Source organism: Zootermopsis nevadensis, unplaced genomic scaffold (genome assembly GCF_977971745.1).
Source record: "Zootermopsis nevadensis isolate Lab colony 2312 unplaced genomic scaffold, Znev_1.0 Znev_ptg000006l, whole genome shotgun sequence".
Lineage (NCBI taxonomy): Eukaryota > Metazoa > Arthropoda > Insecta > Blattodea > Termopsidae > Zootermopsis > Zootermopsis nevadensis.
The window spans coordinates 12,519,879-12,542,575 of record NW_028259138.1 but is presented as its reverse complement, the minus strand read 5'-3'; the positions used below and the strand labels follow the sequence as shown (position 1 = coordinate 12,542,575).

The window sequence follows — 22,697 nt, the reverse complement described above, 5'->3', positions numbered from 1 at the left end:
AGGTTTTTATTTTACTGAGAAAAAGTACAGCTGTTCCTGTTTCTACCTCATCCGCTGAAAGAAGCTTTTCGAGTCAGAAATTTATAAAAGACCAACCACCGAGCAACAATGGCACAATTGGCTGTTATTTCAACAGGATGAAGTAACTGTAGTGCTGGACTTCAGAAATCATGGGATCATCCTGTTAGAGAAAACGCAGAGAATGGAATAGGTATGGTGAGTTAAAATGTTTGTAGTTTGTCAAGACTGCAGATTCATCACATTCAGTGGCCTTGGTAGGCAATCTCTGTACAAATATGTCGTTTATGCGATAATTACCTGCGTTAGGATTTACAGCCGAAAAAATGGATGTCAGTTCTAGAAAGGTAGTTTTCAAATCGTTAAAATTACAATAACCTAAAATGCCTTAAGTGTGTACTACTAAGGGGTCTCGCATTTGGCTCCGCCTCCCCTGACTGGATATGAGAGTGATTACTAAAATGTATATCGGCATCAAAACGCTGACAATTAAAGAAAACCAATAATTAATGCTTGCAATATATACTTGTAGTTAGTTTTTGCTCATTTATAGTCTTCATATTGCATTTTTCAACAGTAAGTCAAATAAATAATAGTTATATCAATGAGCAATAAGATACAGAACAACTGAAGATGTGTTAATTTATGAATGATATTTGTGTTTTGATAAACAGGAAAAGTTAAAACTGTTGAGGAAATACAGTTTCGATTAGAACTGGTGTTGGAAGGTACTTGCTGCGTCTTTCACGGGGCGTGTGAGGAGCTATGCAGAGCAAATTGTTGGCAGCGAGTAGCGGATGATTGGGTTTGATTTATGCTTGTAATCGACAAAATAATAGTGATTTGAAGTTGATCTGCTAATTTCAGAACTAAAGTTAATGAATTCCTCAAGCTGTATCAAACCACAACGAATGTTTACAAAATATAGTTTGGGTAGGCGTGTTTCATTGTACGTACAACTTTTAGGTTATGTTACGGCCCGAAGTGATATTGACTGAAGTAAATGAAACTTATCATATTCTCATATATCTTCCAGTTTATTTTTATGAAAGTGCAGATTACAGTAAAGCTACTCATTGCTGAACTAGTGCACTGTCCATATCTTTTGTGTAATATGTATTTAATATTTGTATGAACTTACGTTTTTCAACTTTAGAATATTCCAATTTGAAAAAAGGGAATACCTGTTCGCCCATCCCCTGTGTCAATCAAGGATACGAATATTTATCTTATACACTAACTGAACAACTTCCATGGCTCCAATTGAACGCTTTGATACTGAAAAACTCTCTATCTTCTAACTTTTAGACTGTCATCACCAGTACAAACATGGCATGATGCAAGATATGAACCAAAATTAGGTTTATTTTATGTAGGGCCTTTAAGTTATGAGTGGTGATAATTTTTTTAAAAAGTGCAACTTTTAACTTTTCTTTTAGTACTATACCAGAAATAACATGGGAGCTGTACAAAGCTGTTGCTGCAATAACGACAGAATCATTGTAACTTGTGAAATTTGTAAGGTGACATATTACAAAAACATCTGCCAGTAGTGTTATAATTAGTATTGAAATCTGTGAGTTATGTAGGCTTATTGATTTTATATTCACATTTTAGGACAGCAGCTTTATAAATATTCAAGGAAGTCATTTGTGCTACATTCAGCGGTAGGAAACAGATGTCTGCAGTCAGAAATGAGTGGAGAAGTGTTTGGCAAGCCTGTAGAACATTCTATCCACAAGAAGTTGGTGGAGACTTTCAACCCAGTTCATCTTGATATCTTGAACGAATCACATATGCATAATGTACCACCTGGATCTGAAACACACTTCAAGGTTGTGGTTGTTTCTGATAAGTTTAACAACCTGCCATTAATCAAGGTACAGTTTATTGAATGAGATTTGAGGTTTTCAGGGTGGCAAGTATGAAGATGACTTGTCGTCTGGGTCGTTTAGACATTTTGCAAGCATCAAACATCAGTAAACTTCTGCCATATTACTCGGCACAACGACCTAGATGACAGTCATTTTATAATTTACTGTGCTTACTGTTGGACTTAATCTGCTGTAGCATTGGTGAGTTTTTCTTAAACTTACTAGAGATTAATCTCATTTACTGTCAAGCTGAGAGGCTACCTGACCAATCAGGAAGTGGTAGACCCTAAACCCTAAGTGTATGTGAATATTGACAAGTGGTGATTTTCTCATAAGTGAACTTGAATTGAATTAAGCCCACAAAGTGCACGGACAATTCATTTTCTTGCAGAGGCACAGAATGGTAAATGATGCTCTGAGTTCGGACTTACAGAATGGAGTTCATGCTCTGTCTATTGTGGTAAGTTGAGACTAATGAAATATTAAAGTATCTAATCCAGGACTGAGCAACTCAGGCATGCCCACAAATTAATTATTCATATGTTATTAAGACACTTTTCCTTTGTACCAGTTAATTTATGACGTCTCTGAATAATTATTAACAATGTTATTTGTATGTTCAGTCTGTAAAAATAATTTATAGCTATTTAACAGTTTTTTAATTACATTTTTCATGTAAGGCTGTCTGTCCATTATCATCCATCCTTAAATGTTTTGTGGCTTTTCTGAGTCGCTCCAGAAACCTGACGGGATATCCCGTCCAAAATTTGAGACTGGTACAATCTGAGCATAAGAATCTTGCTTTAAAACCAGTTTCTGGGTAGAGACAGAAAAACTGTGGAAAACTTAATCAGGATGTGTAGCGATCATATTGGGAATAGATACTTTGTTAATGTAGCGTGTAATTTCTTACACTGAATTTCTGTTGCAGGCCAAGACACCAGATCAGTGGGAGGAAAGTACAAAACAAGTGTCCCCAAGTCCAGCGTGCAGAGGTGGTTTTGGGAAATGAGGCCCTTGTCAGTAGAAAATCCTGTCGTCTTACCAAATTAGGTGATTACAAATTTTGCTTACAATTACGATATGGATTTTAACTTAATACAGATGTGGCAAGAGGTACTCATTTAACTGAAATAAGAAAAGAAATAGGTATGATATGTATGAAATATTTATTAAATTCGTTTCATTTGCAAAAAATTTTAAATTATTACTCAAATTAGCTTAGAGCCATATGGTATTTTTAGTGCTTAATGATTAGCAGCAATATCAGCTGTAGAGGCCGAGCAAGAACGGCTGGCATTTGCGCAAAGGACTGATTTTGGTCGTATGAGATGGACCCGTCCAACGCGCACGCTAGAGGTTCAGTTGGTTTGTAGCTCTGTGTTTAGATCGGTGTGTCACCGCAGCTGAAGCTGTGCGACCTCCGCTACTACTGAACTCCCCTCTCTTGGCTTACACATCACGCATTTAGGTCTCACGACTACTCGCGCGACCTATACACACACACAGCTATAATAAAAGTGGAAAGATGCACTCGAACTCGGAGTACATACATTTTCATAATTTGTCCCCTTTCCCTGATTTCATTGACTAGCTGCTGAAAGAAGCTCCTGTACCATGGAGTTAGAGATTCTTCAGGCTGTCAATGTATTCAAATACCATGTCCATAAGTTGACTTCACGACGAACCTCCAGCCATTGCTAGTTTTCATGACCGGATTACGCTACCCATTGTAGCTCCCCAATTTCCTCACAATTCTGGGTTGGCACCGGTCCCATACACCGGTCGAAAAGCTCAAGAGAAATTTCTTTCCCCGAGACTCGAACCAGCATATTTTTGTGCTCACTTCATATGGTTCAAGTAACTGTTTTATTGTCAATCATAATTTTATAATTTTTAATTGTGTAATTCTCATGCAGTTACGATACATCTTGGTTAGAGGAGTCGCACATCCGTCAGTCACAATTTCTCTCGGTTTCATAAACTGTACACGGGGCAGATAATAAATTCAATGTATTTTATTTAAATCAGATGTTACAAAATCTTATCAGCATATGAAAGTAGAAACCCACAATCTGTTCAACGCACATACGCATGATTAAACAATGGTTTGGAATTAAATGCAATGTTCTTGAAAATGATTTATCAAATTTCAAAAAAATGTTATCTTGTATTTATCACATTCACAGAAATGTCATTCTGTGTTTTAAAAACTGGCAGTCGGGGGGATAATTTGTGCCAACCTAAATGGAAACAAATATAGTTACGTGCTTTGTGCAATAGGACATGCCCCACGTAAGAGCTTACTTTTTGTCAACGTCCTTTCTCGTAAATTGCAGTAGTCTCGTGAGCATTGAGTTAATGCAAGGAATCTGCTTCTTTTGGTGCATAAAAATATTACCCGGCGTGTTTGACTCAAAGTCTAGAGCTACGCGTTGAAGAACAAATGTTAGGAGTGTGAGGATGTGAACCGAAGTTCCTTTGTCTTCCAGTTCGCAACACAGAGCCTGCATGAACCAGGAACCATTGGTAGTATTGCGCCAGGAGTAAAAACCTGTCAACAAATCAAAATAATACAAGTGAAAGAAAAATGTTAATATGATACTGCCATCTTTAATGACAGCATGGAATGAACTATGAGAATGGATCACTTGAAAAGGTGGAAAATGTCGAATTATTACGATGATACCAGTTCAAGCAATTAAAATGGACAGCACACAGAACTTACAGATCTTTTAAATACCTGGTATAGTAGAATACACTATCAGAAAATCAGCATGTGTGGGAATCTTGTATCCCATGGCACCGCCGTCAACTTCAGTCCGTTTCTGTAACGTGATGCCACCATCCAGTTTATCCCCTTGGCAAGCCTAGGAACCACATAAGAACACATGAAAGAAGAATGGGTACTTGTGAGTTATCGGGACACATCGCTTTTTGTGTCCCGATAACCGACAAGTACCGAAGGATGTGATGATTTTTCTCTTTAGGAGCAGAAAATGTTATGGTTTAGTGTTTATGCTGGCACCAACCCTTTAAGAAACAAGTCGAGTATGACGTTAAATTCGAAGAGGGACAATTGTATAAGATTAACACATTGTGACCGAGCCGTAATCACTGGCGATGGCTGTGAATATCATGAAATCAGAAGGATGATGGCCTCATGAATGACGAAGTAAGCTCTTAATCTATAACACGAGGTATTACGCCATATACCTGAACAATGTTTTGCTGTCAATTAAAAATGGTGCAGCATTATTATAAAGGACCATCTTCAAATTATTTGTTTAATAAGAAAATTAAGCGAATTAAAGTTTAATAAGATTAAAAGCAATTCTTGAAGTTCAGTTTATTGAACAGCAGTTATAATATTTTAAACATAATACTTCCACATAAGTTAATTTTTGCTAAATAATTAAATCTTCGTCAATTTTATTCTGTAACGTTTAGGAATTTAATTTTAACCACGGGGAAAATATTTTATTTAAGCCTCTTGACAAAACCTTCAACAATACTTCACCTGTAGGAAGAACAGCTTTGGTTTTCCTGCAAGAGTTGGGCACTTGTCGGCGGTAAAAGGTTTCCACAGGGACTCAGGCTTGTACGGGTTGTCTCTTGCATGTATGATTCCCATTTCACCATGAGACAGGACAGCCAATAGGAAACAGTCACAGTCTGAGTGGTCGCTCCCTGCCACTGGAATAAGCACAGATAGAAGTGCAGAGCGTACTGACTTCTTTAATAGTCGTTATGAATTACTTTTATGCCATCATTCATTCCTGTTTAAATTAAGGTTACTTTTTTTTTCACTTTGTGTCTGGCCAAGTGCTCAGTGAGAGGTGAAGCCCCCATCTGAGGACAAAACCAATATTAATTTGGGCATACTGTTCGTATCTGGTTTGGTGATTAAGGAGAATTGAGCAGTGGGTCATGCAGTTCTGCCAGGAGTCAGGAGGTGACAGTTACGTTCTTGTAGGATTTCAGACTTTCACGGTGAGTAAACCTTAGGTCATTATCGTACTGTGGCCCAAAGTAATTGTGCAACACTTGTTTTACGGCAATGATCCCCTCCCCACTGGGTAACAATCAGACTATACGTTCCACTGTTTCTGATAAAAGGCCCTTACAGTGGCGTGTGTATAAACCAAATTAGTCAAGACCTTGTTATCATGGAATTAGTGACTATTACTAAACAGCTAACCTTGCTCCACAATCTTAGTGATTTCTTTACATTTCAGGTCATCATGTACTGTAACTTGAAAACCCAAATCAATAAGAGTTTCCTTGAGTTTTTCGCGATCAACATTTGTTCCATTTCGCTGTTTCAGTGCGTGAGTATCAAACTTTTCATGATTGAAAATTATAGCCATGCCTCTCCTCTTGTAGTTCATATTGTAATATGCAGAATTCCTGTCAACTGGCATACATGCAACATTAGGGTTGGGCAGAATCCTGAAAAGAAAATATAATCTGGGTATTTACACAGCTTCTATAAAAATATGTTTATGAAGAATATTAGGAGAGCAACATTAACTATAAAAAAACAACCAGATAAATCTGATATTTGAAGTTCTTTTAGCAGTAAAGATGTCAATTTGGTTTTATGCATTTGGATAACTGTAAAAATGATTTTCAATGAAAGGTAATTTGATGCTGTTTTTAGCTAGTCACATCAGATATACAATACATTAATGATAAACTGTGTGAAATTGCCGCAACTCTGTACTCACCTTGGTCGATGCAATGCATCCCCTACATCATCACCACCACTTACAGCATCAACTTCAGCTACGTTTGAGTCGACAGTAGCCATAGCTATCTGAAAATAAACCACCTGTGACATATTATTTGGTTTATGTACATGTAATTATTTTTTATACTCAAGAAACTAGATGAGTGAACACTAAAAAGGGGTGTTCAGAAGAGGAAATAATGCAAAATGAAGTTGTAGTAACAGTAAATCACTGAAAAACGGAGAGAAAATAGATTTTTTGGACTATCCTAAGCCTCAATATTCGATGGAAGGCTTTTATTTCAAATTACCACAGTCGAAACATGAATTTTAATAATTTTGCCGGTATTTCACGTCTAGTCTAGTCTAGCCCACAGCACTTAAGATCGGTATTTGAAGGATCCCGGGATCGATTCTGATCGCTATCGCAAGATAATACATAAAGTACTTTAAGGACTAAACTCCATTCTTGAAAATGTTTGTAACACGTACCTTGCAATATCAATAACCTACAACATAACCAACAACTAACCGCTTTTTTTTCATTCTTGTTCAGGGCATTTCATATAAGTAATACAATATGAGGACTTTATACAGGTGATTTTAACACACAAATAAATGCAGAATCAATAGATTTAAATTTATTCGTACCCACTTACATGTTACGCAGTTTCTAACCAAAGTTCTTTATCATTCACATGAACTGACGTTGCGCGAACAAAGCTGCGAGAAATCGAGAACAATCGATATGGTAGGTGGGTTCGAGACATAAAAAATCGCTAGCAGAAAGCATAAATTCATTCATTCAATCATTTATTTGTCCATTAAATCAATACACACTGATATTGGATATAGCATGGACAAAGGTAAAATACAATCAATATTGAATACAAAACATGAAGAATACATTCAAATGTATATATAATGCAGATATTTATGAAAAATGAAATAATAAATAAAAACTGTTCATTGACAGATCGTACAACACAATATTGTGAAGTCCGTTAACAAATACAGTAACAATTAGCAAAGCAGATCTGAAAATATTTCAAATGCCGTCATTAGAGGAACTGTAAATAATATTCTTCAATAGAGTAGTTACACCCTTTTAGGAACAGCTCCTTCAACTTCTTTTTAACAGTCGATCGTCTCTTATCAATTTGATATGAGCTTGGAGTTTATTGTATAATTACAATGGCTGGCCTACTGTTATAGATGTTAAGGTTGTAAGGTAACTGGTGATAGTTATGAACCTATTCATTTGTAATAGCTGCATCGTTCTCTTTAATGAATAAAATTACCTGTAATTACAGTGAACATTAAAGTTTGAATCTGTAGTCTAACTATATTTCTCAACACGTGTCAGTTGGTCTCAAGCCAGTGATACATTTGACTGCCCATTTTTGCAGAATAATTTTATTTACAGCTCTGACCCCAGGCAATAATTCGATTTGTAAGAAAAGGGTGATTTAACCCATTTTTTTACAGTATATACAACATCTAAATCCACTATGAGACAATCTCTTAATTCCAAACAGAGTACCACTAATCTTATTGCGTATTTTGTCTATAAGTTTGCTGTCAGTTCCTAGGAAATTTGTGGTTTCTGCCACATTGATTTAATCCCTTCCAATTTCCGTAATTAATTTAGAGACTAGTTCATTTCTCCTCGTACAAAACATTATGAATTTTTTTTATTCAAATGTATGTTTTACTTTACTTATATTATTACAGGAACAGTTCCCAATTCATCCAGAATTTTATCCATATTCAAAATTGAAGTATCATGCCCTGCCTTAATTTAATTTTCGAATATCATTGACACAGATGAGAACTGGTCCAAGTACGGATTTCAAATTTGATGGGCAAAGTGTTTGAATAATAAAATCTCTGGTGTTTATCTTTAATCTGGGTTATCTGGATTGCTGAGTCCTGTTTGTGAGATAAGACTTAATCATGTTAAGTTTACTCAAGGCGATTAACAAGACCAAAATAATGGTGTTGCTATATAGTTTTTTTATTTAGATTTTTAATTACATCATTGATAATTGACGCTATTGCATCATTTGTAGGTTATGTTTTTTAAAACTAAACTGATAATTACTAAAGATGTTGTGTTTATGAGATGGTAAAGTTGCGTCATATTGTGATATAATAAATATATATTATTTAAATCTTGTCCGTCTAATCACAATAAATTCTTATTAAATATTAAAATATTACAATAATTAACATTTAAAATATTAAATGATGTTCTTTATCGATATTTAAAAATATTAAATGATGTTCTTTATCGATAAAGATCATTTAATATTTTTAAATATTTTAAATGTTAATTATTGTAATATTTTAATATTTAATAAGACTTTATTGTGATTAGACGGACAAGATTTAAATAATATATGTTATGTTTATTAAAGAACAATACTAGTTTCGTCCTTACACATTCTTTTGTGTAGTTGTCTACACATTATGTAGAAATTTAAACTTGGAACTTGAAATTAGTAATTTTCCAAATTTTTATTAACATCAGTTTCGCTGAATGCCTCAGACCACACATAATTTTTTTTTGAATGTGCGTAGGCAATTTGTTGGTCTGCGAGAGTTCTCCTGCTTCTCTGTAATGGTTTTTACGATATATCCTGGGAGCTATTACATTAATCTTTCAGGCAATAGACCGAGCATAATGATAAGACGGTAGGCTTTGTATTATCTGTACGTGAGTTCGACTATTATCTGTGACAAGGGTTGTCTTGGTTATGATTAAAGTTAGATTAGAGTTATTTGCAGTGTCTGTGAGCTGTTTGATATTTATATTAATATCTCATAATATAATACTTCTATCGTGTAACAAAAAGAAAAAAAGAATACATCCAATTCTCCACTTCGCTATCCGCAAACATTTTTCACTATAATTTTGTTAGTGATATTTTATTAGAGACGTATTAGTGTAATTCCACCACCTTTACGTTTACTTCTACAGGAATGAGAGAAAACAGAATATCCTGCTGGGGAGACCTAGACGTAGATGGGAGGATAATCTCAGGCGGGATCTATGGGAGATAGGAGTTGAAGGAGACTGGATTTTGTTGGCCCAGGACAGAGTCCGGTGGAGGGCTTTGGTTAATTCGGTGATGAACCTAGCTAGTTAGTCAGTATATCTGTGGTGGTGTAATGATTAGCGCGGTTATCATATATGCATTTTATCCGAGCTCAGATCCCGACAATAGCGTTTTTTATATTTGATTATAAATACAGTTTTGTTTAAAATTTATTATAAATATAATCACAGTGATTCGAACATTTTCGTCTTTAACACAAAAATATTCTTGTGGGATTAAAGAATTGTTTTATTTTAAACGTAGTACAGTACTGAGACAAATATTTTTAAGTACTCGGCGTGTCTCTAAGAGTACTCTTCAAAAGGCAACGATTTAACATCATATTCCTTTTTGCTAATCGCAAAAGTAGACCAATGGATTCTGCGAGGGTTTGGCACAGAACGTAGAAAGTGCAGATACTGTGTCAAGCCCACAAATATATTGTGCACGACAAACCTGTCCTTCCACTTACTTGCCGTGACGTAACGTGATTTTAATATACCGTTGGATGCATTACACGTCTTGAAGGCATAAGTGTATAACATTTTGGCAGTTCCAACAGCTGTTCTCGGGCATGGTACTGGAAGACACGTTTGTTTTCATGGTACGTCTTCGATTTTCTTATTGTGGACTTGTCTAGCAGGATTCCTCTGTCTCCTTGACATTTTGCGCGTTGAACGTAATCCGGGTTGCATCATCAGTGACTGTGTTTTATAACAGATGTTGAATTCGGTATTCAACTGAGAATGTACTTTAGAAGTAATTCGGTGTTACGTCTGTGATTGGCTTTGGTAGAAAAGTGACAGAAGATCTCCTCTTAAGGTAAATGTATGTATTTAAAGCAGGTAGGCAAGGCTTCATACAGAGTATTCAGGAAAACATTTGACCTTACGAGGTATGAGGAAAGGAGAATGGTACATAACGAGGAACTCTGTGATTCACCCACAGTTTTCAGGACAGTAACATCAAGAAATTTATAATTAAATAAGCGTGTAGGTGACACACGAATATTTAGATTTTTTATGGGGGGATGACTGTTACAAGGCGCCCACTTTTATGATTAATGATGAGATGGAAAGAAAATATTAAAATGTGTCCTATTGAAATAATTACGTGGTAGACGTGTGATCTAGTTTGAGATGGAACATGATCGTATCCACTGATTGGCTTTGCAATTGGCGATGATGGATTATTATCGGATTAAGAGAGAGAAAAGTTTTAAGAAAGCATTTCGACTGGATTTTAAGGCCACATTCATCACTGGGCATGGGTGGCAAACATTGTAGGCCTGTACGAATATTTTAAGCCAAGAGCGACGTATTCTTATTTAGGAGTCCCGTAAGTGAAAGCAATCTTGCAGCTGTGGCTTGCTGTGTGGACGGGACGTGCTGGCATTCAAGGTGTTTTGATCGAGACACATATGTTTTTAACTTAACTACGTAGGAAGACCTAAGCGTAGATGGGGGATAATATTAAGGCTTTGACCGGGATGTTCTTTTGTTAAATCTTATGTGGTACCGCCTGATTAGACTTCTAATGGTTAAGTGAAGTGTTTTCTTCGCGGTACGGTCTGGATTCGTAAATATTATTAAGACGAGCTTCGGCTTCAAAGGGTTAACCAGCTGATTTTCGTAATGGTGAGGTGTAGTGTTTTCTTCGCGGTACGGGCTGAATTCATAAATAATATTCAGACGATCTTCGGCTTCAAAGGGTTAAATGAACCTCATAGAAATAGTGTGTGTTGGATTCGACTGGCGAAAAATTGTGAACGCGATATCGAACATTCGATTTTATAAATCTTAGGAATTTAGTGAGCAGTTGAGCTATGATCAGCGTCTCTGTTCTTTCCCCATCGCCGAACCACTTCTCGGCCGTGTCTACCTACATGTTTCCCGTTCACTGCTGTAGCAATTGATGTCATGGTCTCGTACGTCACGAAACGACTAGCAATCTCAGCGCATCTCGAAACATTTCCTGGTAAATTAAACTGCACTCCATGAAGGAGACGTTGTGTTGTTCGTATAAGTGCTAATGGGTCATTAGTTTGTAATGAGAGCGCTAATGATAAGGGTTTTATCTATCTGAAATGTTTTGATTGCGATCGGCCTAAATCTGACCATTTTTCATATTTATCTCAGTGAAAAAAGGGAACGAGCGGTGATCAAAGATGTCTTGGATCGAGGATCCTGGCTGGAATGAGTTCCGGGGTTTGAATCTCAGTGACTTGAAGGTGGATGAAGCGTTTGTAAATGTGACGTCACTACTTTATAGCTCGTTATGGCTGTACACCCTATCGGACGAATGCTACAAGGTAAGATCTGTTATCACATCTACTTCGGATGTAGGACGCCAGTGACTAGGTTCAGAAATAATTCGGCACTCTGATCTGCCACTAGAGTGTAATTAAACGTACATGATCGTGGTTTTCAGTGTCCTTACTCTCGACTGACAAGCATTCCTCCGCGTCAGAATCGGGTCCTCACGGTTGACACCAAACACGGAACATCATGGCGTCTTCTTTTGAATGGTTCCATGGAATTCATTCAAAGACAAAACAGAAGGTGAGCATATTTAAAGAACACAACATCGTTTACAGAGATTACGTAATTGTATGTTCGTTGCCCGCGCTCCAATCTTCTTTGTGTGCTGGGAATAATATTTGGATACTTGAAAAAGCTACATAAGTCATACTCATCAATGTTTTTTTAACTGATTTGTGGTACATAGAATTTAATTTGATTTTGCAGTTCTCTTATATGTGAACTGGAGCCATCTTTCGGAGAATTTGGTGTGTATGACCTCGTTATCAGCGGAACCGAGTCTGGCGATGTCCTGTGCTCTATGACCACAGCCAAGGAACCTGTCAATATTTACTTACGTGAGTCCTAAGAAACAAACAGGATTAAAAAAATCAGAGCTTATCGTTGTATCTTTTTAAGATCGAAATTTATTTTAATAATGTCACAAAAGTTTTTGTTTCGTGCAAACTGCACACACGTCTGCGCCTTACTGATGCGACAACTTCTCCTACTCACGAGCTAATATCATAGTATAAGTTGACGGGGGCTTTACAATGTATTCAACTCTTTTACGAGTTTCATCTCCAGCAGATTTCGAAGAAATTAGGGCCAGCAATAAATATTGTTGGGGGTAATTTAATTTTAGTGTTTATAGGCCTGATATACACCGCCACGGTGGTCTAGCGGTTAGAACGCTGGCCTTGTAATCCTGGGGTCTCGGGTTCGATTCCCGGCGGTGCCCGAATTTATAACTTGTGTTGGGCAAGGCCGTGGTCTAGGCAACACGGAGTTTTCCTCCGTGGCATCCCAACAATTACTCCATTCACACACAGAAGAAGGCAATGGCAAACCACTTCTGGATCATCTGCCAAGAACGTATATGAACAGGTCCCAGTCCGAGAAAAGGATGGAAGGATCCTGTTAATATGGACCTGTCGTCAGACAGAACACTAATTAATAATAATTAGGCCTGATATAACTCTCACTTTACATTAACTTAATCGCTTTCTCCTCTATGTCTCGTAATGCCTTGTGTAGTAACAGCAGATCTGTTTTAAAGAGAGTTATTCCGTTTTACAGCACTGATTCTGTGTTTGATGGGACTGGCCATTATCTGGCTTCTGTTCTTGTCGGGGTCCAGCGTGACAAGAAAGTGGCTGGATTACAGGAGACGGATCATCGAACCGACTAGCGGGTCTCAGGTCGCATCAGCTTCCGATGGCAAGAACGTATCGCAACACCAGTCTCCTCAAAGACTCCGTCTCAAGTCTCTGGACACTTTCCGAGGGTAATGCCTAACCCTTTAAATGTGGAAGACGATGTATCTCCAGCTTCTTTTTTCTCATAATGTCTCCTATTTTTGGAAAATGTAGACTGATATAAAGATGACTGCGTTCTGGGTTGTAGATGTAGTCTGCTAGAAGTATGCCGACGTTTCAGAGGTCATCAGGGCGATGAGTGAATCTTCGCCCTGATGATATAGGCAGCTAGCTTAACAAACCAGACTCGCCGCCTTAAAAACCTCAAATCCTGCTTCCCGTTGTCTTCCTGGTTTATCGTTCCTTCTTTTCCTCATATCTTTCCGGGAATTCCCGTCTTCACTACATTTCCATCGCCGCTTTCCAACTCGTTCCAGCCCTTTGGTGTCGAGGTCCATCTTCCACTTGTAGAGACTCAGAAGCCAACAGTCTTTGCACTCGGGGGATGACGTAATCTGTGATTTTCTCTGCAGGATCAGCGTCGTTCTAATGATATTCGTTAACGATGGCGCCGGCGGGTACTGGTTCCTGGAGCATGCCACCTGGAACGGCCTGCAACTCGCCGATCTCTTGTTTCCATGGTAACTCGCCACAAGTGTTTCCTCAGGCTATCTCGCTAAACATTGAACAGTAAAATACGAAGCGTAAACTTTTGGAAGTAAATTATTTTGCCACAGCTCGACACTGAATTAAAAAAAAAATCACGTCTTTGCATCGTCCATAACGTGCCTTAGTAGCCCAGTCGCCTGTCAGAGGAAGTCAATTAACTCAGATCTTAAGTTGAATGAGAAGAAAACGTCGATGGTTTTTGGTAAAATTTTAAGTTCTGTTTTCGTACTAGGTTCATGTGGATAATGGGGGTCTGTATTCCTATCTCGGTGAGGTCGCAGCTCAAGAGGAATGTCCCTAGGTCCACCATGTTTCTCGCCGTCCTTCGGGTGAGTGAGTCCCTTTGATAGGTCCTCAGCCACTGAACCGCAGAGGATGGTCTAGGACGAACAATTTCAATCAAAATACTCCTAAACTCTGAAACAAATAAGAGTTAGTTATCACGAATTATTAAAATACATTGTCCAGTTTATGTTAACTTCGAACTTTACATTGATTTTTTTTTAAAGAAATATGTGAAAGATTTTTAAAATGCGTGGTTTTATTTTGAATATTCTTATTGTTTGACAGAAAACATTAGTGTTTGTGGAATCCAAAGTTCTTCGCAGTTCCTGCAAAAACTTTATCAGTGCTACTGTGTCTAAAAAAAAAAAAACATGTTCGTAACAAGAATTTCTATATTTACGGACCCCCTCGTAATTTTGAGACGATAGTTTCCGATGTAACTTTACTCAAATTATATTTTTGATATATGATTCGAAACAAATATTTCACGATTTAAAACAAATGCCGTGTTAGCCGAGTTAAAATACACGAAATTTCTATTATTATTTAATCTCGAGAACTCTCATTGCTACCAATTCACTTTTGCCGTTTAGAAACTAACCTAACCCGAGAATCTGTCGCTTTACTTTTAATACTTTTAATTAAGTTTTATTTTAGTCATGCTTTGGGCATTTCTGTGACGTCTTTTCCCCCTTGACAGAGAGCGTCCATTCTTTTCCTGTTGGGGCTGGTATTAAACTCTTTGTGGGGTTCAAGACTGGAGACGATGCGAGTCTTCGGCGTTCTTCAAAGGTTTGGACTTGTCTACTTCGTCGTCGCTACGCTCTGCGTATTTCTTACGTGTCGCAGCTACCGAACACCCAAGGTTAGATTTTTCCATCAACGTATCAAATACTTAAGGTAACAACAGGTTAGAAACGATAAATCCATCACAGTTTGGGGCTGAGTGTTCATGTTAGCCTGGCTAACACTTTAAAAATATATAAAAAGAGAAGTTTTTGGTCTCACTGTCGTGGTTCAGTGGCGATAAGTACATTGAAACAGCAGAACCGCTCAGGTAAAATGCATGTTACGACGCTGCGAGTGTTAGCCTCGACTAGGTGGCTAACAATATTTTTAAGATTAGAAGAACGTGTAGTGGGAGTGAAGCCACGATGTTATGAGTCGTGGAGGGCCTCGAGAAGAACGTTGGCGAGTTCATATATTTTTATACAATACGATGATCATTCTTAAAATTAGGGGTGTTTCTTAAGTTTCTGTTCAAAGATGGGATGTCTGAGTACGAATAGCGAGAATGACCCGAGATTCAAACGAGTGACTCCAGATTTGTCGGTATTACAGATTCCTTTTCTTGCGGCATCTCAAGACATCGTAGTCCTGCTTCCTCAGTGGATTCTGATGGTGGGTGTCGTGGCCGGTCACTTGGCCCTCACGTTTTATCTGGACGTCCCCGGATGTCCTAAGTGAGTAATTCATTCGACTGAAGAACGCAGGTTTTTCATGATAACATTTGTCTGCATTTCGCGTCCTTTGTGACGAGTCATGTGCCTCACTTGACGGAAATCACGAACGAAATTTTCCGGATGAAAACGGGAACAGTTTGTTTCTGAGGATCAGCCGTTGAATGGCAAAACTGATGCATCGGAAATCTACGACTCAGAGGAAAACATTGAGTTTGAATATTGAAGTCCTGGAGGAATGGATACTCAGAATTTGATGGGGTTTCGTGTATTTTGAAAATACTTCAAATTCTTGTTTAAATACACGTAAAATACCAAAAATGATTCCACGGTTAATCTAAAGCAACGAATACAAATTGCAGGTTTAATCGCGAGTTAAGTGGTAAGAAGAATCGATCTTTAAGAGAAATTAGAACATCGGAAGATTTTTATTTGTGTTTCGTCTAAAGGTAGACGGACACCACTTACTCGTTAGTGCAAATAGGGTCTTATTGCCCCTCATGTCTTCAGGGGGTACTTGGGCCCCGGCGGTGTTCAGGACAAAGGGCAGTTCAAGGGCTGTGTCGGCGGAGCCACGGGCTATTTGGACCGCCTGATACTCGGGGAGAATCACATCTACCAGCACCCAACTGCGCGGAAGGTCTACGGGTCGGGACCCTTCGACCCTGAGGGTCTTACGGGTAAGTTGTCAGTGGTCCAGCAGATTGACTGATCTTGTAAGAGACGAAGAGATTGAAGTTGGTAACCCACCTCTCCTCTTTTAGGATGCCTGCTCTCGGTGTTCCAAGTATTTCTGGGGGTGCAGGCCGGCACCACCCTTTCCTTCTACAGTGACTGGAAGGGGCGAGTGACCCGCTGGAGTGTGTGGGGCGCGGTGGTTGGTATCTCGGCTGGAATACTTTGCCTCGCCAGCAAGGACGAAGGCTGGATACCGATCAACAAGAACCTTTGGTGAGCCTCACAATTGATGATGATGAACCAGTGGATCAGAGGGCGAGCGGTCTGATATGCGACCTGTGTTTGTCCCACAGGTCGCTGTCCTTCGTACTGGCGACGTCGTGCCTCGCGTTCTTCTTGCTAGCCGCCTGTTACGTGCTTATCGACGTCAGAGGCTGGTGGAGTGGAGCTCCGTTCTTTTATCCAGGTCAGTGCTAATTTCTGCAGAAAAAGTCGAAGCCATGTTGATCCGGAAGCTCCTTTAATCCGGCAAATTGTCTTTAACACGGACACTGCTGAATGCGGAAATAATTCCGCTGGACTTTGTCTCGGAGTATTCCTACCAGTAGTTGGACGGAATTGGGCCCAGACACTGACAACGTGTGATATGCGGAATTTGCATTAAAGTTAATCCGCCTTTGCGCGGACAACTGCATTTTCTTTCGTGGGAAGGAAACTGAAGCCAGATGATTGTCACAATTTCTGTTATTAGCATCGGAATACATATTTTTTCTTGTAGTATTTGAGGTTTCCGCGACGGTGAGTCCGAAGATGGCGATCGCAGAAGTGAAACGTTCCCACCGGAAGTCGAACCCCGAATCACCACCTTATTGAGCCAACACAAGTCCTGTAAATTGTTAACACGTGTCGACTCAAATAATATTGAGCCTAGTTCTGGAATCTGGTGGAATTAATCGAAAGTCCAACCAACTCACCGTTAAAGTTACACCCTCGAGACATCACACTCACGAAAATTATCTTATTTTGTCATACTTAACGAAAGAAGGATGGGTTAGGGTGCTTGTGTCACATTTCCGAACCAGATAGTGAATTTACACAAAATTTCGTAGCCCGGGAATGTCTTTGCAGGCTGTAAGAAACCCATCGCCTCGATAAATGTTATGGACGCCATTTTGTAGTGTAACACGTCTGTATTTATCGCAAGTGTTTTTTGTGTTCCCCAGGAATGAATGCCACTATCATGTACGTGGGACATTCTGTCGCCTTCCGGATGTTTCCCTGGCACTGGTCCCTAGGGACCATGAACACACACTTTATCCTGCTCATCGAGTCCCTATGGGGCACAGCCCTCTGGGTACTTGTGGGTCTTTGGCTTCATAACATCAAATTCTTTTTGTCGCTGTAACATCGTGTGACGTAATAGTACGAGGGCTATTGAACTGGAGCACAGCCGACGAATATCCCAGTCATATTTCATTTTAATGATGTAAGGAATTGAATAAATGAATCTGTATACTTTTGTATTTGGGGTCATAAGATGATTATTCCTCGGTTGTTCATTGTAATAAACGATTTATGTAAAGGTTGGACGCCAGCGGAACATGACGAAAGAAAGAATTAGTTTGGGGAACAGTCGGTAAGGAAGGTGTTCTCTTTTCTGTCAGGGAGGTTTTAGCAGCTTGAGTGATGAGATCTGAAGACAGGAATTGGAGATGAAGATGATACTTGATTTATTGACTACGTAAAATGTAGTTACTTTTCCCGTAATTACTGAATTTCGAAATATTTAAAAATGTTGAGATATTTGCAGAAAAAAAATCAAGTGTGTTGTGAGCTTCCGCGATTAGATTCACGAACCCTCCAACCATTAAAACAAGCGACGTTAAGGATTACAACATAATTGTAGCATTTTTTTTTCCGTGTACTGTTTCTTATTCGTAATTTTTCGTATTTCAGAAGTCGGAATACTCTGCACTTACTCTGTGTTGTCGGATTTAAATCTACCCCATTTGTGACAAGAATGTTCTATCTGAAATAAATTCTGTGGAACACAATACAGAATAAATCTATTTGAAGAGAGAGCAGCACGTAAATGAGTCAATTAGTTTCCATCAAACTTTTATTCTAAAATTTTTAATTTTACTCATGGTAAATTTATATTAGTCTTTATTATGTATTTTTCAGTGATCATATACATTTAATGTTAAAATAGGTCTGTCTTTAAATTCATGTTACGTTGAAATTTTAAGTTATTTTAAAATTCTAATGTTGAATCGGTCTTTAAATGATGGACAACATGGTTGCCAACACATTAAGAAGACAGACCGTCCTGTCTCGGTCGTGTTCTTTATTCTGATTCCGAGAAACTTTTGAAGATAAGGTATCTATCCGACGTCCCCAAGGACAGGACCTCGGGGAGTTTCTGTGAGCGGGTAACTTTGTTGTTTCATGCTTCGCTGGCAAACCGAGACGTATTTAAAACAAGGGACGTAGCAAGACAGGGGTAGGTTTTCGCGATCAGCCATCTCACAACAACTGTTCTACAGGTAACAGATGGAGACACAACGATCGATAGAAAGACACGTGCTACAGTTTCGAAGAACATCACGAAACTTGAAAATGTAATGGATCATTTTCGTTTAGTACGGAGGGACATATTATTTACGATCTTTTCTGTATCTGACGTGTTGATATTAGTTATAATTAAAAGCCGATCACACTTTTATATGGCAATGAAAATACCCATAAGGTTTTGGAAAAGTGTTGTACAAGAAATTTTGAGATTCATGTAGAATAAAATTTATAATGTACTCATGTAAACCAACCAAGCATTCGGGATTAAATTAGTTTAAAATCGAATATAACACGTTTTGGAGATAAAAGACGTCGAAGTGCATAACCTTCCTATTATGCGTTTATTTCACACGCGTTATGAAAATAACTTTTAAAACAAGGAATATTTAACAGTTCGAAACGAAAGCTTACCTGTTACAGGCTGACAGTATTTAAGTGAGATCACCCACATACCTGTTTCAATTTTGTTGTCTGCAGGTGGACAGCTGTTTTAGAAATCAGCGTAGTTTCTACACAAATTTGAATCTGATCATGTTGCTTTGGTGTCGTGTTGACTGTGAATTTGGTTCATAGTTTCAACACTGCAAACCAATGCTATTGCTTCAACATTATTTCTAATTTGCATACTTTATGTGGGTTTAAAAAAAGTTTTAGTCTGATGGACGACGTTGCGATTCAGAGCTAAAGTGAACTTAGATTCTCGTGGCAGTGACGATGCCTGTTATGGTCTTAAGGGATGCTGCATCCTGTAGTCTGTCGTATACTGACGTTCCAATGGAGCCTTCTGACTCCGTCATCAGCTTTAATCTGAGGGTGTTCGAGAACAATGGTGTTGAGGAGAATAATTGTACACAAGAGAGATGTTTTTACAGAGGATTGGAGAAAATTTCGTACTGAGAAGCTTTATCATAATGTATGCCTACTCCATATCAGATATTGTTAATGTTGTTAAATCAAGAAAGATAAATTTGGTCGATGCACATATCAATGTAAGAGAAGATTTGTTAGACAAAGGAGTAGATGGTAGATGGGAGGATATTATTGAATGTGCTCTTAGATAACTAAGGCGTTATGGAAAGTGGATTAATCTGGTTTGGTTTAAGATCCAATGACGTTAATTTGTGAACATACAAATTAACCTTCTTATTACATACACATGAGAATGTATTAAATACCTGTGTATAAACTGGACAAGATGTGCCGCGAAAGAAATCTGTATTGAAGGCCGCATATTTCTTGTCAGGTTTATGGCGTGTTGCGAGTTGCTTCTCGCAGGCGCCGCTATTCTAAGTCACTCTGCTGTCTGCCTGCGGTTGGCTGAACAAAGCACGCGTTAATGAAACCACTTTGTCATCATGAATATGGAAGCAGCATCAGCCGTTGTGGAGAAGGCTGGGGTATTTTTGTCAACATCATAACCGTGTCCTTTATTGCTGCAAGAACGGTTAAACAAGTAAACTAAGAAAAGAGTGTTCCCGTTATACATCAACGTTCTTTGTCATTTTCTAGTTTTTTTATTTGATTCAGGTCTTGTGGACTGCAATGCTATGTAGTCTTGTTGGTGGTTATAAATGTTTCGGTATAACGAACCAGGTTCATCTTCAGCATGCGATTTAATGGGAACAAAATTTTTGGAATGCTACGGTGGCGGGAAAGAAACTGTATTTACTCTTGAATAACTGCTACAAAAGTCTCTCTGAGAGCTTATTCTCAAATATGGAATTCATTTTGTCTTCGCCAATTCCAAAATGAAAGTAGGCATTCTAAAATACATTTTAATTCCGAGATATTGTTAAATGTTTGATAGAACAGAGTAAAGAGGACTAACAATTACATGTATTTAGGTTCATAAATTTCTAACGTGTTAAGACTAGACAGATATCGTATAGGGAATGTAAAATGTGAGCCAAATCATGTCACAAAATAGGTTCTGTATTATATAGTCTTGTAATATTTATCTGTATTTTCCATAAAATTAGTTTTAATTTTGCTCTTTAATTTAAAAATTTTCAAATATTTTTGGTTTTGCGCGCGTTTTGGACAATTTCCAGCATTTTTGTTTTTTTGAAAATTTTCAAATTTTTCAAATTTCTTTCAAAATTCTCCCAACCTTATGCCTTGCAAACCGGTCTCTGTCGGACTGTTTCTGATGTACTGTGTCTCTGACGAACGCGGTCTGTGCAAAGACACGGTCGGAAACACACCGAAGTCCTGCAGAGGCCTGTTGATGTAGACGACGAGGCAGTCAGTGACTTCTCAAGACTTGGGACGAGTGACTTCTCAAGACTTGGGACAAGTGACTTCTCAAGACTTGGGACAAGAACTTCTCAAGACTTGGGACAAGGACTTCTCAAGACTTGGGACAAGTGACTTCTCATGACTTGGGAGTCTAGTCCTGATAGGGATGAGACAGGTCAAATTTAGAAGGAAAATTTTTCAAATTTTTCGAAAAATCAAAAAACGCTGCAAACCTTCTGAAATGCACACAAAACCAAAAATTTTCGGAAAATTCGGAAAAAAATTAAAAGTTGAAAATTTTCAAAAATTCTTAGTTTTGTGCGCTTTTTGGACGATTTGCCACGTTTTTCGATTTTTCGAAATTTTTCGAAAAAATTGAAAATTGAGAATTTTCAAAAATTTTCGAAATTTTAAAAAAATTAAAAACGACTGCAAATGGCGTGAAACGCGAAGAAAACTAAGAATTTTCGAAATTTTGGGAAAAAATTGAATTCAGCTATGACGGGTGAGGCACAGCCCTAAACAAGGAGACAAGACTTGGGACAAGAACTTCTCAAGACTTGGGACAAGACCTTCTCAAGACTTGGGACGAGTGACTTCTCAAGACTTGGGACGAGTGACTTCTCAAGACTTGGGACAAGAACTTCTCAAGACTTGGGACAAGTGACTTCTCAAGACTTGGGACGAGTGACTTCTCAAGACTTGGGACAAGAACTTCTCAAGACTTGGGACAAGAACTTCTCAAGACTTGGGACGAGTGACTTCTCAAGACTTGGGACGAGTGACTTCTCAAGACTTGGGACGAGTGACTTCTCAAGACTTGGGACGAGTGACTTCTCAAGACTTGGGACAAGAACTTCTCAAGACTTGGGACAAGAACTTCTCAAGACGTGGGACGAGTGACTTCTCAAGACTTGGGACGAGTGACTTCTCAAGACTTGGGACGAGTGACTTCTCAAGACTTGGGACAAGTGACTTCTCAAGACTTGGGACAAGAACTTCTCAAGACTTGGGACGAGTGACTTCTCAAGACTTGGGACAAGAACTTCTCAAGACTTGGGACAAGAACTTCTCAAGACTTGGGACAAGTGACTTCTCAAGACTTGGGACAAGTGACTTCTCAAGACTTGGGACAAGAACTTCTCAAGACTTGGGACGAGTGACTACTCAATGCTTGGGACAAGAACTTCTCAAGACTTGGGACAAGTGACTTCTCAAGACTTGGGACAAGTGACTTCTCAAGACTTGGGACAAGAACTTCTCAAGACTTGGGACGAGTGACTTCTCAAGACTTGGGACGAGTGACTTCTCAAGACTTGGGACAAGAACTTCTCAAGACTTGGGACAAGA

At 38.5% G+C, this 22,697-nt stretch overlaps 3 protein-coding genes across 12 annotated transcripts; 2 read left to right on the top strand and 1 right to left on the bottom strand.

Annotated features, from left to right (window-relative positions):
• The first annotated feature begins 459 nt into the window (after window positions 1-459).
• On the top strand, window positions 460-4,615 carry LOC110837450 (bolA-like protein DDB_G0274169). 3 transcript variants are annotated; one of them, XM_022079571.2, is made up of 6 exons: window positions 464-594; window positions 693-951; window positions 1,636-1,898; window positions 2,284-2,352; window positions 2,824-2,945; window positions 4,385-4,615. In XM_022079571.2, exons 2-5 carry the CDS (start codon window positions 897-899, stop codon window positions 2,902-2,904), a joined length of 468 nt encoding a protein of 155 aa, XP_021935263.1. In that variant the 5' UTR covers window positions 464-594; window positions 693-896; the 3' UTR covers window positions 2,905-2,945; window positions 4,385-4,615. The 3 variants fall into 3 exon arrangements, with proteins under 3 accessions (XP_087199868.1, XP_021935263.1, XP_087199867.1); XM_087343742.1 differs by lacking the exon at window positions 4,385-4,615 and having other exon boundaries at window positions 460-594; window positions 693-967; window positions 2,824-2,922; XM_087343741.1 differs by lacking the exons at window positions 464-594; window positions 4,385-4,615 and having other exon boundaries at window positions 663-951; window positions 2,824-2,922.
• On the top strand, window positions 2,834-18,050 carry Hgsnat (Heparan-alpha-glucosaminide N-acetyltransferase). 8 transcript variants are annotated; one of them, XM_087343737.1, is made up of 13 exons: window positions 2,834-2,945; window positions 11,864-12,036; window positions 12,156-12,286; window positions 12,473-12,603; window positions 13,325-13,532; window positions 13,977-14,084; window positions 14,345-14,441; window positions 15,098-15,262; window positions 15,739-15,860; window positions 16,368-16,537; window positions 16,622-16,808; window positions 16,889-17,001; window positions 17,759-18,050. In XM_087343737.1, exons 2-13 carry the CDS (start codon window positions 11,893-11,895, stop codon window positions 17,938-17,940), a joined length of 1,758 nt encoding a protein of 585 aa, XP_087199863.1. In that variant the 5' UTR covers window positions 2,834-2,945; window positions 11,864-11,892; the 3' UTR covers window positions 17,941-18,050. The 8 variants fall into 8 exon arrangements, with proteins under 8 accessions (XP_087199863.1, XP_021935252.1, XP_021935254.1 ...); XM_022079560.2 differs by lacking the exon at window positions 2,834-2,945 and adding an exon at window positions 6,130-6,223; XM_022079562.2 differs by lacking the exon at window positions 2,834-2,945 and adding an exon at window positions 7,456-7,490.
• On the bottom strand, window positions 3,893-6,705 carry LOC110837449 (caspase-1). Its single transcript, XM_022079569.2, has 5 exons — window positions 6,623-6,705; window positions 6,094-6,344; window positions 5,413-5,588; window positions 4,636-4,762; window positions 3,893-4,446 (listed from the first exon to the last, which is right to left on the bottom strand). The coding sequence occupies exons 1-5, from the start codon at window positions 6,703-6,705 to the stop codon at window positions 4,196-4,198; spliced, it is 888 nt and encodes a 295-aa protein (XP_021935261.1). The 3' UTR covers window positions 3,893-4,195.
• Window positions 18,051-22,697: the final 4,647 nt, after the last annotated feature.

What these genes read in the sequence shown, in the direction of transcription:
- Hgsnat (XM_087343737.1), top strand. Translation starts at nt 11,893, where the DNA reads ATGTCTTGGATCGAGGATCCTGGCTGGAATGAGTTCCGGGGTTTGAAT. An exon ending in GCAGCTACCGAACACCCAAG is followed by an intron (nt 15,263 to 15,738) that starts GTTAGATTTTTC and finishes TCGGTATTACAG; the next exon opens with ATTCCTTTTCTTGCGGCATC. An exon ending in GACGTCCCCGGATGTCCTAA is followed by an intron (nt 15,861 to 16,367) that starts GTGAGTAATTCA and finishes TCATGTCTTCAG; the next exon opens with GGGGTACTTGGGCCCCGGCG.
- LOC110837450 (XM_022079571.2), top strand. Translation starts at nt 897, where the DNA reads ATGAATTCCTCAAGCTGTATCAAACCACAACGAATGTTTACAAAATAT. An exon ending in ACAACCTGCCATTAATCAAG is followed by an intron (nt 1,899 to 2,283) that starts GTACAGTTTATT and finishes ATTTTCTTGCAG; the next exon opens with AGGCACAGAATGGTAAATGA. An exon ending in TTCATGCTCTGTCTATTGTG is followed by an intron (nt 2,353 to 2,823) that starts GTAAGTTGAGAC and finishes TTTCTGTTGCAG; the next exon opens with GCCAAGACACCAGATCAGTG.
- LOC110837449 (XM_022079569.2), bottom strand. Translation starts at nt 6,705, where the DNA reads ATGGCTACTGTCGACTCAAACGTAGCTGAAGTTGATGCTGTAAGTGGT. An exon ending in CACTAAGATTGTGGAGCAAG is followed by an intron (nt 5,589 to 6,093) that starts GTTAGCTGTTTA and finishes TGCTTATTCCAG; the next exon opens with TGGCAGGGAGCGACCACTCA. An exon ending in AGTGTATTCTACTATACCAG is followed by an intron (nt 4,447 to 4,635) that starts GTATTTAAAAGA and finishes ATTTGTTGACAG; the next exon opens with GTTTTTACTCCTGGCGCAAT.